Consider the following 17,422-nt stretch of genomic DNA (forward strand, 5'->3'; position numbering starts at 1 on the left):
TTTTGAACCTGTCAAGCTATACTGAGCATTAACCCTTATGCACAGTCACACTGAATATAAACATGTTAATGTCCATATTTACAGAATCTTCTTCCCAGATGAAACAAAACTTCATTTAAGTTCCTCAGATGATGATAATGATAGCACTAATAAAATGGCCCCCTTTTATCCATAAATGGGCTTTGAGAAATGACCCCACTAAATACAAATCCAAAGTCATCTTCATGTATGTCTCTGAAGAGTTGGAGTGGAATTCTGTCACACAATGTCCTCAGGGAGGCTCTTCACCTTCCTGAACTCTAAAGAGGTCGCCTATCTTTGCCCTAATCCCAGCAAATGAGATCCAACAGCAACCCTAAAATGCACAGGAGAAGTGAGCTTACGCTGTTGATTTACCACGCTTGAGCAAACTGCTTTGTGAATCTATTGGTGTCTCCCAGGATCTATTTTAATGATCTGCCTCAGGTGAACTGAGCAATGATTAAAAGACAAGAACCCTCAAGATCTTCTAAGAAGGGAATTACGATGTCTACACGCGTGGTGAAGCGGCTGTCTGATTCACCTTTCCTCCCTCACCCCTCAAGCCTCTGCAGACCATGGCCTTCTCAGGACAAGGCGAGCAGCCACCCTGTGCCATGTGGGACCCATGCAGCCTTCCTTGTCCGCGGCCAGCCCTCTAAACCTGCACCTTCTCCGCCGATTCCTCCTTTATCCCGACCATCCATCCTTCGCCTTCCCTAGCAGGGACAGTTTGCTCTTGAGGGAAACAGGAGGAAGGGTCCACGAGGTATCCAAAGAAAAGTCTTTTCAACATAGCTCATTTTCTTTTGACTTGTCTTAGAACCAAAGCAAAGTCCGGTTGGAGGGTCAGAATACGCTGATTTTTTTGGCTACACTCCTCTTCCCCCAAGTTACAAAGTACTAGCTGGGAACCTTCCCAGGGAACACGTTCGATCCGGCGGCTTTGTAGAGAGAGGCCTTTGTCCAGAGGTGCTTCACACCAAGTTTACCTTGACAGAGGCTCCCTGTGCCTGTACCTTAATCATCAAGCCAGAGCGCCCTTTAGAGAGAGAAGCCAGGGAGAGGAGAGCGGCAGACTCCAGCAGCACCCAGCACTTTACGTCTCCTCCCAGCTTGGTGGCTCGGGGGGCTACAGTCATAAACCAATCGAAAATACAAAATTCTTCAATAAATACATATCCTCCCTCTCTGTCTCTCTCATGCACACACATATGCATGCATGCACACGCGCGCGCGCACACACACACGGACCCCCAAAAGCAGCATTACCTGTTCCTGCTGCTGCACGGATTTCCCCGAAGCGCTTGGCTCCTTGGCTGTGGTCATGGTCTGTCCAGGCGCTTCCCACCACTGGGGCAGGTGGGGTCTGACGGCGAGTTGGGAGCCACCAGAGTCCAAGCGGTAAGGTGAGGAGGAGTGTGATTTTAGTCCATACTTCCGAAATCACAAGGCTATTTTGGGGAGGGTGGGGGAGGGAGGGTGGGCAGACAAGCCGAGTTTGCTCTTTAAATGCAAACAGCAGAGAGAGGATCCGAAGGAGGAAGCTGCCGCTGCTAAGCGGGGCTTCTCCAATTAGCAACAGCCTCTGCAATCGCCACAGAAACAATGATAACTGCTTAGCAACCGGCAAGTGGCGGCTGGGTGCAGGAAGGGGACCCGAGTGGTGCGCGCTGCCTCCTCGCCCGCCTCCCGGCCCGGTGCGCACGGCGCATGCTCCGGCCGCCCGCTCCACCGGGCTGGGGCTGGGGCTGGGGCTGGGGCCGCAGAGGCAGCGAATGCTGAGGAGACGCCGCGCCCGTAGCCACAGTCTCGGTCACCGCATCCATCAGGGCCCCGCGCCGCGCCCGGGTGTCTGAACCTGCGGCCCCCGCGCAGGGCGCACCAGACAGCGCATACTTGGACCGGGGGCAGGGATGGCCCCAGGAGGGATGCCCTTTGTTTTTTCTTGGTACAAAGTGTCTGATGCGTGTTTGAGAAGGAAGGGGGTCTGGGAGCACCGGAGGCAGACAGCTTTTCTGTTTGCCCAGTGGATTTGGCAGGAACACTGGTTGTTGAAATCTTGGCCTTTATTTTCCTTAAAATTCAGAAAACTTATGTTCCATCGTTGGGATCAAGGAATCTACATTTCTCTAAGAAAATCAACCAGGACCTCAAGGGTGTTTGTCCGTTAAAAGAAAGACAGGGAGAAAAAAAAAAATTCCCAGCCTGTGTGATGACCTTACAGAAACATGAGGGCTCCCCCACTGTGTCCTGAGCTCAAGGAGAAAGAGACAAAGCAGGACAGGAGATGGCCTGTCTAGCACTCCCTGCCTAAGGGCAGAGGCTGCTGTCCTGTCCTGACCCAGGTACCACTGCCCCTGCCTGGCTCCCTGTACCTGAGCAGTTAGTGGGTGGAGTGGAAATGCAGGTGGCAGACTCTAAGGAAAATGCAATCAGCCAGTCATTTGCAGGTGGGAGTATTTCCTGGCCCTCCAGAAGCTCAGAACTCGGTGCTCAGAGGCCTGGCACTGCTCTTCTGCACTCCGGGCCAGTGTGTGGCCAAGCTCTCTGTGGATGCATTTCTCACTCCTGGTCTGGAACCTGTACTGTCACCCACTGGCCCTTGGTCACAGGCATTCACTGGTCTGAGAGTTTAGCCATGTATTATACGGGGAACTCCCAATAATAAAGTCCTTCAGGCCGGGGCCTGACTTGATTGCTCTAGTCTTTGCACTTCTGTGACACCCAATATATTTCCTTACAGAAAAGAGGCCAAATAGACATGTTTCCATTTAAAAGGTATTGAAGATTTCCCCTTGTTCAGCCCCTTTCCAGTGCCCAGCACTGCTTCCCGCCCCGTCATTTTACAAAAACAAACCAGCCCGCAAAATGCCAGGCACTGCGTGCTTCTTTGGAATTGATGGCTGAATCCAAATCATGGCAGAGCGGCTGGTCACCTCTACCACGGCCTGAACTTAATTCTGCTCTGAGTATTTATTTGGCACAGACTCTAAGACGTCTGGGTGGATGGCTGGTAGCTTGCATGATTCAGCCCCGGGGTAAAGAAATGAAAACCCCGTGTGAAACCCTTGCCATGTGGTAAGGGTGTGCTCAGCCTTAGTTGCACTGGCTTAGACTCCTGCACGGGACAGGGAGGTCCGGGGGTGGGTACAGCAGTGGTATCAATTCCCAGCTTGTCTTTGTGACCCTGCCTACTGGGATGCTAGAAACCTAAGTTCTTATCAGCGTTGGTAGGAGAGACTGGGCCAGGCCAAGCAAGACTCGGCCTCAGAGGATCTTCCTACAGTCACAGGTTCCTCAGTGCAAGGTCCCTCCTTGGTCACATCTCTGGCTCTGGGAGCCACAGGGGTGTGAAGTCACCAAGCCAATCTGTCATGGAGGCCCCAGCAGCCGAGTAAATAGGGGTTCACAAAGAAGGGCTGGGTAGCCAGTTGGGCAGTCACTCTCCCCTCACACACCTGAAATGCAGTTGACCCCTGGAGGACCTGAGTCACAGGGAAAATCGCAGCCCCTGCCTTAAAGTAGGCCTCTGCGGTTTCAGCCTGAGTTGCTCAGGACCTCACATCAGCCTGTCCTTCCGAGACTCCTCTTAAACCTAAAACCCCAATGGTGGCATGTGCCTGTAATCCCAGCTACTTGGGAGGCTGAGGCAGGAGAATCACTTGAACCCGGGAGGCAGAGGTTGCTGTGAGCTGTGATCGTGCCATTGCACTCCAGTCTGGGCGACAGGGTGAGATTCCATTTTAAAACAAACAAAACTAAAACCCCAGGGCTGGGTCAAGTGTTGAGCCCTCATCTGTTCACATCTTAGGAAGGATTCATTGCTCACCCACTGAGGCCATGGGCTTGACCCAGGAGTGAAGACAGCAGACAGGAGGAAGACAGGCCTCCTTCATTGATTCTAGGACCCCTGACCTAAACCCTAAACTGAGGAGTGGTACCTTAGGGGTGCTCAGCACTGCATGCTGGGGAATCCATGTGGGTGCGTCCCATTTTATTTCTCAGTAAAGAGCTTAAAATGTTTTTTTACACCTAAACAAATATGGATAGAGTGCAAAGTTTGTGGGTATTTGTAAAGTGATACATGATCCTTCAAAGGAATGTCCTGCTGGGATCAGATTGCTTGGACTTTGACCAGCCAGGCCCCACCAGGGCTCCCCACCTCCCTCACTCATCTACTCTGTCATTCACCCATCTGTCAATCAGGAGCCTCCAGGTGGGGAAGTTTAGGAATTACTGGTGGAGAACCAGGCCAGGTTGTGCCACTCAGTACCTTTCCTTGGAACATTCTGGTACCAGGTTCTCAGCTGCCCACCTTTCTACATACTTGACTTTGGCTGTTTTTAAAAACAACAGAACAAGATATCCTGCCATTGGTGACAGCATGAATGAACCTGGAGGGAAGATGCCAAGAGAAATGAGCCAGGCACAGAAGAACAAATGCTGCATGGTTCCACTTCTATGAGGCATCAAAAGGAGCCAGACTCATGGAGGCAAAAGGAACAGGGTAGTGGTTGCCTGGGACTGCTGGGAGGGGGAGGTGGGGAGTTCCTAATTAAAAGGTATAAAGTCTCAATTATGTGAGATGAATAAGCTTGAAAGATCTGCTGGACAACCTTGTACCTACAGATAACTTGCACACTAAAAATTCATTGAGAGGGTAGATCATGAGGTCAGGAGAGCGAGACCATCCTGGATAACACGGGAAAACCCCGTCTCTCCTAAAAATGCAAAACATTAGCCGGGTGTGGTGGTGGCAAGCTCGGCCAGCTACTCGGGAGGCTGAGGCAGGAGAATCGCTTGAACCTGGGAGGTGGAGGTTGCAGTGAGTCGAGATTGCGCCACTGCCCTCCGGCCTGGGTGACAGAGCGAGACTCCGTCTCAAATAAAATAAAATAAAGAGGGTAGATCTCGTCTTAAGGGTTCTTACCACAATGAAATAGACTGCCTTTTATTCATATTCAAAATTAATCAGTATGCCTCCAGAGAACAAACATTGTACTTAAGTTGATCCTCTCAAGCTAAAGGTGTTTGCTTATTACTGCAAATACAGAAAGGCCTATCTTTCATTGGAGATCAAAACTAAATCTTCCTGGGCATTATTAGTGCCATCATTTAGAGCTCCGTGGTCAAAGACAAGGTTAACAACTGACAAATGCAGCACGTGTTACCCCCTAAAGTTGTGCAGACCAAGAGAAAAGATAAGACTTTACAGGCTCATTTCTAGAAAGCAGCATCTATAAGTATTATGGTTTTCAGTGACTACAGACTGCAGGGAAAGCAATTCAGAGAAGACTTGAGGATGAATCTAGTAGGGGCAAGAGGGGGGAAAAAGAACCAGGCTTCACTCCTTTCCAGCACCTTGCACAGAAGAGGTGTTCAATGAGTACTGACTTGGCGTCAGACATACTTAGCAAAGAAAGACATGACATGCTCACCTGCCCTTAATCATAACAATAACAGGTGGCCAAGCTACCTGCAGCAGTGTAAGTGCTAGATGGCTAATATCTGACCTCACACCTCCAGCAACTCTACGAGGCAGACTATTATTTCTCCTATTTTACAAGTGAGGAAATTGATATTCAGAAAAATTAATATGAAACCCAAGGTCACTCAGAGCAAGTAACTCACAGCAGAACTTGAACCTTGGCAGTCTAGACCCTAAACCACCATATAACATCATCTGTGTGTGTCTGTGTCCTAATCTGTCTTCTCATAAGGACGGACATCAGTCATATTAAATTAGGGCCCACCCATAGGACCTCATTTAACTTGATTTACCTCTTTAACGACTGTATCTCCAAATATCATCACATTCTGAAGCGCTGGGTGTTAAGACTTCAACACATGGATTTTTGGAGGACCCAACAGCCCATAATAATGATTACTATCCCCATTTCACTTGTGAGGGAAGTGAGACTTGAACTGATAAGAAACTCTTCGAAGTTCACAGTCAGCAGAAAATGGCAGAGTTGGCATTCATATCCAGATGTTTGATCGAAACCCTTGCCCCAACCCCACACACACATACACACATCCTGTGTCTCTTCAGACCCTTCCAAAGTGCTTGGGCGGGAGATCCAGCCCCAGATGCTCCCACAAGTTTAAGACGTCTCAAGTCATGTCTGTCTACTCCAGCTTCTGCTAAGAAACAGCCAGCTCCAGGGGTCTTGCCATGACCTTGACTCTGGGCCAGTGCCTCCCTTTGTGTCTGGGAAGAGTTCCAATTTGGTGGAGCACAAGTACCTTGCAAGGGGCATCCTGGAAGAAGTGCTGATCTCAGTGCTTCCCTAGTGAAGGCTCCTTGTGTCTGCAAGTAAAAGCACTTCCATTTTGCAGCTAAGTACTCTTATGGCAGCCAATAAACACACTTCGCAAAGACTGTACCAGGGCCTGATGCTCAGCCAAGACAGCTCTTCTCTGTGCTCGCTGGGCACAGGTACCCCATGGAGCCTACGGGGAGCACGGAGGCAGGCCCACCTGCCAACCGGGGACTCCAGCAGCCGCTTATCTTGCCATGCTATTCACCTCCCACTCCCATGGGCACTTTTGCCCAGTTCCATTAGCAATCTCTCAGACACCTGCAACCAGCTTGACAAGTGGATTTGAGGCGCAATCAGTCCTATGCAGGTGCAACTGAGGAGAAACTTTTTTACCTGGGAAAGCCAATCTAGCCTTAGCCATTCTCTCCCCTCCAGATGTGTCTGAGTAGGGCTGTTGGCAGAGGCACAGCTAATTAGGTTTATTTGTAGCCGTGCAGGCCTGCATCCCTCTGCAGCCTGATGCAATTTCTCCCTCTTCTGATTGACACTCACCTTGCCCTAAGTAGACAATCAGCTGTAGTCGCTTTTGCTTCAAATATCGTTTAATCAGCAAGTGTTTATCCAGGACCTACTATGTGCAGACAAAACCCCTACAAAAAACAGGCATGCTGGCTGATCTGCTGCAGGAAGGTAGAGATCAGAATGTCTTTAAATTGTGAGTTGTGATGATTTTGGATTGTAAGTCTTTGCCATCTGCAAGAGAAGTCACTTCTTCTAACTTACAATTCCCTAAAAATAAAAATGAATGTGGGGCAGCAGGGTATGATTTTTCTGGAGTCATGCCAGGATCCAAAGAAACTAGTTGGAAAGAAATAAAAAAACAAACAAAAAAACCCACACTTTCTCTTCAACTCGTACAAACCCTGAACAAGATCAAGGTGGGATGGAACTGTGGATGAGGTGTCTGGCCTGAGGACCAGCTTTCCAACAATCGGCCACTGTGTGCCCACTGTCACCTCAGACATTTCAACTAGAAATCTCCATCTCCCAATGAGGCGTTCTCGCTGCACTCGGAGGCTTGTTTGGGTTCGGTTTTGATTTTCTCTTGCGTGCCCATTACTTAAATGCTGAGGTTCCTGGAAGCTGCTGGGTCTACATGGTCAGTGCTCACCAGGGTAAGGAGTCATGGGCAACCCAAACGCCAGCAGCCCTTTGAGGGGAAGGGTCTGGGAAGACAAAGGAAAGGATCTAGGAAGAGAAAGAAAGTGCACCAAAAATGGACCCAAATCACCTGTGAGAGCCTTACAGCCTGGTAAACCTCACCTGGGGAGGAGGAAGTCTCTGAAGCCAAATTCAATTCTCAGCTTGCAGAACACGTCTCTTGTGTCCACTAATCTAACGCTGGGGAATTATTTCTCGTTCAGTAAGAATGTCTCAAAGAAGAACCAAGGCAATTTGGCGTGAGCAGGGAGGCCGAGGGTCTCACGGATGAGAACACAGACCAGAACCAGGCCTAACAAGCAAGACTGAACATCTGGGCCCATTTTGTCCACACTTTAAATTATAGCTGGGAGAGTTAACTTGGCCCAAAGGCTGTCCCTCCCCCAGGCTTCGAGAGGAAGAGCTTCCTCTTGGTAGGATCAACCAAGAGAGCTGCAGGGGCCATGGCTTTCCCTCCCAGCAGGGTATGGATGGTGAGGGTTGGCTGGGACAGAGTTCCCAAAGGCCCTAACCCACTCATCGTCTTCACCCCATGCTTCAGGCACTACTGCTAGAGAAAGGGATATAATGTTTTTTCTTTGGTTGGAAGAAAACGGGTACATCTCTTGAACTAGAAGTGGGAAAAGGATAGAGAGTCACACCGGGGTGATCTGGGGCTTCCTTCATTTTAAATTGTTTCTTTATTTGTAAGAAAAATAAGAATGTGGAGGTGCAATAAGAACACAGGCACTTGGCCGGGCGCGGTGGCTCAAGCCTGTAATCCCAGCACTTTGGGAGGCCGAGACGGGCGGATCACGAGGTCAGGAGATCGAGACCATCCTGGCTAACACGGTGAAACCCCGTCTCTACTAAAAAATACAAAAAATTAGCCGGGCGAGGTGGCAGGCGCCTGTAGTCCCAGCTACTCGGGAGGCTGAGGCAGGAGAATGGCGTAAACCCGGGAGGCGGAGCTTGCAGTGAGCTGAGATCCGGCCACTGTACTCCAGCCTGGGCGGCAGAGCGAGACTCCGTCTCAAAAAAAAAAAAAAAAAAAAAAAAAGAACACAGGCACTTCTGGGTAGTTTAATGTCTGCCTGCCCTTCCATGTCCCTTCTCTTGTGTTTCCATAATATTAGAATGCTGTGGATAAGGAGTACGTCCCCCTACTGCCCCGGAGCCCTCTAGATGAACGGGCTGCACATGCAGCAGGGATTTCCAGAGACACAGAACCAATAGTGTGTGTGTGTGTGTGTGTGTGTGTGTGTGTGTGTGTAGCGAGAAAGACAGATTTTTAAGGATGGTGGATTGTGGGGACTGGCAGATGTGAAGTCTGCAGGGTAGGGCAGCCGGCTAGAAACCCTGGGAAGAGTTGGGATGGTGGCTCAAGCCTGAAGGCCGTCTGGAGGCAGACACCTTTCCGCCCTGGGAGACTTCATTATTTTCTCCTAAAGCCTTCAACTAATCAGATAAGGCCTACCCACATGGTAGAGGGGCACCTGCTCCACTCCATGTCCGCGAACCGAATTATTAATCACATCTTCAAAACAAAACTCCACAGCAACATGTCACCTGGTGTTTGAGAAAGAGCTGGGTACTGTGGCCTAGCCAAGCTGACCCCTAAAACTTACCATGACAGGCAGCAACTAGCAGAGCTGGTCACAGTATCTGTCAGGGTGCATGTGCTTCATTTACTCTCTCCTTCTCCTACCTGCCTTTTCCATCTTCCTACTGGAAATGCTTGCTACAGTCTGGAACCACAAGACCAAGCCCTTCACGGAGAAAATACAATAGAATGAGCGGAGGCTTTTGTGAGAAGAGCAATCATAGCGTCACTGGACTGCTTGTCTCCAAACTGTGTTTACAAGAAAGAGAAATAAACTTCTGCTGTGTACAGGGCACTGTTATTTTAGGTTTTCTGGCATGCACAACCAAGCCAAAGTTAATACAGTACAAGTCCTTCTTCTGTTTCCTGTTCATATTACTCCTATCCATTGTGTTCAGAGTGTCCTGAAGAGATAGAGAGCAGAGAATACTGGCAAGAAACAGTACCTGGTTTGCCTTAGTGGACCTCCTATATTTATGTTGATTTCCAGATGCAGCAAGTGCATGAGCATCTAAACAAGGGTAGGAAAACCAGGGCTCATGGGCCAAACCTGGCCCCCTTCTTATTTTGTAAATAAAGTTTTATTGGGATGCAGCTATGCCCATTTACTTATATACTGTCTAATGGCTGCCTATGTGCTACAACAGCAAAGGTAACAGGTGTGGCAAAGGCCATGTGGTTGTAAAGTGTAAAATATGTAGTACCTGGTTCTTTGCAGAAAGAATTTGCCCACCCCTGATCTACAGCAACTCTGTTACACATCAAATAATGGTAGGTCATTTTACTCAGCATCACACCTCAATAAAAAAATAAAAAATCTTCTGATATTAAAGTAGGCTATCCCTCACCCTCCAAAAAAAAAAAAAAAAAAAAACAAGAGAAAAAAATAAAACCGAATACATTTCTCAATCAACCTAGCAGATATGCCATTCAGGAATAAAGATGTTTATACTGCTTAAGGCAGTACACTTCCTACATGGCTTGTCAGCATGTATCTCCTTTCTTGTCTACTGTGAACTGAGACTGACTGATGGATCCATCCATGGTTAAACGTGTGGATCCTGCATCCTCTCCAAATGCCACAGCAAGTTTCATCAAACAGGGCTCAGTGCCCAATTCTAAGGAACTAGAATCTCCTACAGATTGTGGAAATGCTGACAGCATTCAAAGAGTTCACCAAATCCATACCCACTATCACTTAGAGTTAGCACTCACTCAAATGTATGGGTTTGAATAAACAAATGTGTCATGTGGGGTCTTCAGGTTCCAAGGAATTGTAGTACACGTCACATGGGAAGGCTTTTCATCTTTTCTCTTCCTAAACTTCCCTTACTCATCATAAACCTTCATGACAAGGTAACGGTAATCACAGTGCTGCCGCTAAGGCTGTCACTTTGCCTGGGAACTAAGGACGCAGGAGGCTGGGCCTGAGCCCATGTGTCCAGCTGCCTGGAAAGCCCATGGCTTTGTGTTTACTGAGAAACTGCTGTGTGCTAGCTGCTTTGTATATAAAGTCAGGAAATCTTCTCTCACTGTCTCACCGTCTAATAGAAGAGGGGAACTTGTAAATAAAGGTCTTTTGGTCCTATCTTAAGAATTACAAGAAGATAGCCTATGGGGACAGTGTGGAGGCAACCTGGGTGTCTGTCCATCCTTGTGGAACAGATTGGATGCACACCGTGCAATGCTAAGCAGCAATTAGAAGCAACGGCTTATGTGTACAATAAGCAATGGATTGTGCGTACACAGAGCAACATGGAGGGACCATAAACACAGTACTTAAGGATAAAAATAAGAATCTAAATATAAATGTAAATATACACAAAACACATAAGGCATCCATGTATAAACTCAAACCATTTAACAAATTTAAAAAATACACTTATACAAAAAATGTGTTTTGCAAAAATACATACAAACCAAAAGCTACCCACCAAACATATCATGTGTGCTGAGGGTAGGAAGGGGAAGGGGAGTGGATGATGAGGGTAATAAGGAAAAAGGAAGTGAAGGAAGGAGGAAGAAAGGATGGTGGTTCTTGCTAGGATCATTGATGCTGACGTGCTATGAACTTCCCCTCTCTAAATCTGTTCCCTCACCTGTAAGTGAGGGTAGAGAAAGCCAACATAAAATGCACTGAGGGCCCTCTGCAGCCCTGCGTTATCAGGCATACTATCTTATCTAATCTTCACAATGATCCTAGGAAGGAATTTACAGATATGAAAATTGGTGCTTAGAGGAAATGGATAATTTGTCCAAGGTCACACAGATAGTGGTTTGATTGACAGCTCGGGTGTAAATCCCATCTCTAACTCTCAGTCTCTGTGCGATTTGCATGAACAACACACTCCCTAAATTCCGTGTTCAGGTTACCCGCCAGCTCATGTCTTCACCCCAGCTTTGGGCTGGTGGCCTCTCGGCAATCATGAGAGGAGACCAGATGCAATACTAACAGTTTGAAAATCTTGTTTCAAAATTCTCGTGTTTCACTCCAAAGTGGCTGGATTTCATTCTGGTTGTTTTGCCTCTAACATCTGGCCCTGCACAATTTCACACCTTTGAATGCAGCTGCAGAGCAAGGGAGCGCTGGCACAGGCAGGTCTGCCCACAGGCTGGCCCTCAATGGCACGGCACCGCCGTGCTCCTCCTCGGGCACCTCCTACCACCAGATGACCTTAGTGACGGCAGCGTGACAGATGCCTTGTTTATGTTTTTTTAACGGCTCCAGGTGACATTTTTGGGGCTGTCTGCTCAGCTGGAACTTGGCGCCAGCTGTGGAACGAGGCCACAGATTGTTTGGGGAACACAAGCCAGGGTGGGTGATGCAGATGTTTCCACTACTGTGCTGTCTTCAGTGGCCTGTAGGGAAAGGTATCCCAAAGAAGTCCTCTGGAGTTGCCCCCTAGCTGGGGTTCCACATCCTCTTCTTGTTTCCCAGAAACTCTGCTCCCCTCGGTGCCTTCTGGGCTAGACCTCACTGTTTAGCAACAGGATTGGAGTCAGGAAAGATTTTCACACCTACATAGGAGAATGTCTTATGTAAAATATCCCCTAAACCTTCATGTGCCCATACTTTATTCTCAACGTGAAATACATGAATTAACAGACTCATGCAGAAAAATCCCAGAGAAGGATCAGTTCATACAATCCCTACTTTGCAACACATATATCATTTGGCCTTGGGAAATTGTGTAAATGACAATATAAATGACATTCAAGTAGGCCACTAAAAACTAGAAATACGTATAAGCAAGGGAAATCTAAAACACTTGGCATCTTCCCCTAGAAGGCATTATCAAAGACACCAGCCCCAGTCCCACTGTCAACTCCTTCCACTTGGTGAGCTCCTAATCATCCTTTAGTGCCCTGTGCAAATGTCACCTGCTACCCCAGGCTTGTGTGAAGCACTTGTTACCTTAGAGCATGACTGACCACTTCTCTGCCTGGCCCTGCCAGTGAGTTTCTCCGTGGCAGAAGCCGGGTAAGATAAAGCGTTGCCCATCAGTGAAAGGAATTAGCTTTGAAGTCAGAATAATTTCTTGTTTGCAAATCCCGGGTCATTTCACTTACTGGCTATGTTCACCAGAGTTAATGACAAAAAAAGTATGTAAAGCAATGGACACATAGTAGGGACTCCATAACTGGCTCTTGTCATGGCTAGGCTGAGGTCTCCGTAACGGTAGGTCTTATTCATCTTTGCTAAGTGCACACAGGAAACAATGAAATAATGTGTGTATCAGGGAGAGGACTTTTGGAAAACCTGACTGTCACCTAGACCGAAATCAAGAGACAAGAGCATCTCTACGTGATACACTTAGATAGGTCACAACCAGTTCATTCATTTTAGGTAACTCATCATCTGCAAAGCAATGCAGACAGAATCGCAATGCACAGAGCTTCTCATAGAACCTCACAGGGTAGTATGGTCACAGTTCATGAATAACTGAAAGATGTCAACATGAACTAGAAAACATTTACGTAGGCCGCCCTGGGAGAATGGAAATGAATTCAGCAGAAAGAAAATGTGGGCCAAAATGACTCAGCCAGATGTTTCCAAATTGTGCTAGAGAAACCTTTCCTAGGCTGCCAGGATGAAGGAGTTGATGGGGGAGGCTTGCCTAGAACTTGGGGCTCCATTTCCACCCTCTCCCCTTCTCATCCTTCAGCCCACACAGCTCCACTTTTATCTCCTTTATGTGAATTACAATCATCGGAACAAAGAGCTCCGCAGCTTAAAACACTTGGGGATCACTGAATCCTATGCTACAGATGAACACTTCTGAAAGGAGAAAGGATGAAAAAGGAGGAGTGATGACCACTAAGGCAAAGGCTTCTTACATGTTAGAAGTCAAAGATGAAATATCAGCGGAAGCTAGATTCCGTCATTCATCAGACAGGCATAAGTATTACCTATGACTTATATCTTAAGTGTTTCTTTTGCTGACGATTAAAACTAGGTGAACGTCGTTAGGAAACAGAGCCCAGCCTATCAAGTTAAAAAAAGAGGATTTCCTAAATGAAGTAATAAATGAGATATGGAATGGGAAGTCAGAATTGCTACCAACCCCCACAAGAAACAACAAAGATTACTACTTAGGGAACATAAAAACACCAAATGAAGACAATTACCTTTCTAAGATAATTTTTAAAGCCCAAGATTTCTATTATGAAATTAATTTAATCTGTCCCTTATTGTGTAAATCAGTGTTAAAAGAGAGAAGGTAGAATAAAATAAAAAACGTAAGTGGATAAATACATTTTAGGTATTTCCTATTAGAACATAAACTCTTCAGAAAGGTATTGTTTTGTGTAACTTTTGTGAAACGTGATCTCCTGTGAACTATTGGAACTCCACTGTGCTAAGTTCCCTAGGAAATCAAAAACGAGACTGCCTGCCGGTGGACCCAGGATTCCTTTTATTCTAAAGCATTTCTCTCCCTTTTAAGAACATTCGGATCCCTTAGCTTCTCCAGATGACCTTCTGAAGTTGACACCAGAGCCAACTCCTTCAGAAACCTCAGGTTCCAACACTTGTTAACTTCCCATTTTCAACCTATTTATTTGTATAATATGCCAAACTGCCAAATCAACCCAGGGCTTCTGTGCAATAGGAAAAAGCACATCTGAAATGAATTGGTTTCATAGTGAATTATGTGTCTTTACAAACAGGCTCAGACGAATGCTGACAGAGTGCCCTTGTACTGAACATAGCACGCTGGGAAATTAGTTGCATTTGAGCCAGATCCCAGAAAAGATGCAAGACTGAAACCCACAAGAGGACTGATGAGTTCTCAAAGCCCACCCTGCGTGGGATGACAGAGAACAGTCACTAGGGTAAAACTTGTGGGGGACCAGAAAAGCTGGTATATATATTTTTTCCTTGTCTAGACTTCAAAATCGCAATTAGGATTTTATCCTTTGTCGGTGGTGCCATTCATAAAACTATTGATAACAGATACAGCTGACACAAGACATAAGAGTGCCATATCTCTATATTGACCTGGTTTTGAGAATCTGTCAATGGATCAAGTTGACAAAGAGTAAGGACTAACCTGACGAGATCCAGGAACATAGTTCTGAGGTTCAGGGCTACCTTCTTCCTTTTCTCTCTTCATCTGCTTTCAGATGCCCCCCTCATCCTTCAGATTAACTGGCCCTGGATGTATATAGATTCCTGCTGTACCTCTGAAAGGGCATGAAGCTGATACGCTCCTTTATTCTGCGATATTAAGATGGAATATGCTTTTCTTCTCTGAAGTGTTTATGTTCTAATAGGAAATTCCAAAAATGTCCATGCCTAGGTTCATTCTGCTCGGTAACTCACCTCTGTGCATCCTTCTTAGGACAAGATGAGAATATGGTAAAACGTGGTCAATTGGACCAGGGTTTGGGACCTGACCCCATAACAGCCGATCTGTAGCCAAAAATTCCCCATGAAGAAATGAGTCAGGTCAATCTTATTGTCCACTGTAGGAGCCTGAACTTAGAAATTCAGGAGTCTGTGAGTGGCTAGCAGGGCAGACTGAAGCTTGAAAGTGCAGGAGGGAGAGTCTAGGCTATGGGCATGCAGCTGTTACACAGCAGCTCTGATGGCAATGTACATTCCAGAGGGAGAGAGAGGAGAAGCCATGAGCAAGCGTGGAAACCAGTCAGTAAGAAGCAAGAAAGAAGCAAGGCCTCTTTGTGAGAGCTGGACCCTGGAGTGGTCTTGGTTCCTGGAGACTCACCAGTTTTCACTTCTAGGGGTAAGGGACGTGTCCTTACCATCATAAGTTTTATTCAGAGATAACTGGAATGTAACTTCCGTTTTTGCAATGAAACCAATCCAACTAAAGCAGCCTGGGCCTGTATTTTGGGGTTCATGCAAACTCAGAGGCCTCCACTTCAAGCCCGAGTTGGTTTCTAATGTAATGTTGGGGTGGTGGTGAGGGGCAAGTAAAAGGCCCCAATAGGTCCTAATAGGGATTTCCAAGGCCAGGATCCACCTCAGTGACCCTCTCATCTCAGGAGTCAGAAGGAATTCATACGGGATTGTTTTTGGAGGGGAGTGGTGGCTGCAAACTAGGTCAGGTTCTGAAGCCCAGTATTTTCGACTTCCTGAGAGTTTCCACTTCACCTGAAATGAGAGATGGTTATTGGATTCCAGATTGGTCCCTACTTTTCTTTTGTCTCTTGTTTAATTTTTATTGAGCATCTGTCATATCCCAGTTCCTATTTAGACACTGGGGAAGGTCTATCCATACAGGATAGCCCCTGGCTTTGAAGGGCTCCAAGCCTGGTAAGAAGGCAAACAAACAGGGAAACAAACAGACTCTCTCCAGATTAACACAGGCGTGTGCAGAGGAAGAGCAAGGGACCCGCGATTCTAGAATGGCTCATATGAGACAGAGTTTTGCTCTTGTCACCCAGGCTGGAGTCCATTCAATGGTGTAACCTCGGCTCACTGCAACTTCCACCTCCTGGGTTCAAGGGATTCTCCTGCCTCAGCCTCCCTAAGATTTTGAGGAAATTTCAGGAATGTGCATGCCTGGAGTGCAAGGCAGGGGGGTGGCAGGGAGCAGGGTGAAGGCTCAGATGGCCAAGGAGCCCATCCACTAAGGGAAAAAATCTATTCTGCAAAAATAAAATCAAAGATATTTTTTCAGAGTGTAGAAGATGGACTGGGGCAGAGATACCAGTTTAGGATATTTTTGGAATGGTCCAAGAAAGAAATAAGAAGTGCCTGAAGTAAAACATTAGAGATGAATAAAAACTTAAAATTAAAATAATGCATCCAGGTATCACTGAGAGAACATGTCGACCAATTACAATTTTATCATTTTCTTTGGAGACGTCTGGCTGCAGCAACATACATAATTCTCTTCAAGACTCAGAACAAGGTACTGGCAACATGAGCAACATTTGTCCCTTGTTTTTACCTTTCATTTGTACTTTTCCTTGGCACTGCACTGTGTCCATGTGTAACTTAATAATAAATGATTTTGTAATGATGGGAATGAATTGCAATGATCACACCTCATTTATTTTTCAACATCCTCGCCCATCTGGTCATTCCAGCAAGCATCACATTTTCTCCCAAACCTTGTATTTTAGCCTATGGGCTCCTTAGTTCCTTGTTTGATTAGCCTCATCACCCTGGCTCATGGGATGACACTTGGTCAGGATTCAGGGAATCTAGCCTCGGTACCCTACACACGGCATAACGCTAGGGCTCCCATCCCCATCAGATGCTGGGTTGGAGATGTTAGGCAAAGACAAAAAAATACATCAAAATTCATTGCGTAAAAATTAAGGTATGCTCTCTGAAGTTGTGCAAAGAAGGTGGTCCTGCCTAGGTGTTACCACAAGGCCTGCTACTGGTACACACAGTTTGTTGATGAGTTGCAGAATCACCCTCACTTTCCAGGCTCACATTTTGTCCCACACTGGGTTTCACTGGGGAAGGCACATGTCATCCCAGCTCACTGCTATATTCCTGACACCTTACTTAGGGCTTAGCATATAGGAGGTGCTCTCTAAATATCTCCAGCCATTGAAGGCATGAGAGGATTGAATTAGCTGAGTGGGTCCTGGTCCCTCTGACTTTCACCCTGGATTCAATGTTGCTGGGGCCTCACAAGCCATAGGTCAAAGTCAGGCTCAGATGGGAAGGACCTTTCATAGTGAGATCAGTTACCCTGAGCCTGCCGTGTTACACATCCCACACTGACGGCCTCTGCTCATCCTGCAAAGGATCCGACACAACCCTGGAAGTGAGCAGCCAGGGTCCGGATGACTTATCAAGTCTCAGAAATATTTTTCCACCTTCGTTGATGACTGCTTTTTTATTTTCAAC

General features: G+C 46.8%; 1 protein-coding gene across 4 annotated transcripts in view; it reads right to left on the reverse strand.

Moving 5' to 3' along the window:
* The window catches only part of DPP6 (dipeptidyl peptidase like 6), a 1,193,304-nt gene that overhangs the window by 620,854 nt on the left and 555,028 nt on the right, over window positions 1-17,422 (reverse strand). The window contains exon 1 of one of the 4 annotated variants that reach the window (XM_033192338.1): window positions 1,291-1,728. The exons of the other annotated variants lie outside the window; for them this stretch is intronic. Coding sequence (XP_033048229.1) covers window positions 1,291-1,347 — 57 coding nt within the window. The 5' untranslated portion in view covers window positions 1,348-1,728. Of the gene's footprint in view, window positions 1-1,290; window positions 1,729-17,422 lie in introns of those variants that run through there. 4 annotated transcript variants of the gene reach the window in all.

The sequence above is a fragment of the Trachypithecus francoisi genome, unplaced genomic scaffold (assembly GCF_009764315.1).
Source record: "Trachypithecus francoisi isolate TF-2019V2 unplaced genomic scaffold, Tfra_2.0 Lachesis_group4, whole genome shotgun sequence".
NCBI classification, from domain to species: domain Eukaryota; kingdom Metazoa; phylum Chordata; class Mammalia; order Primates; family Cercopithecidae; genus Trachypithecus; species Trachypithecus francoisi.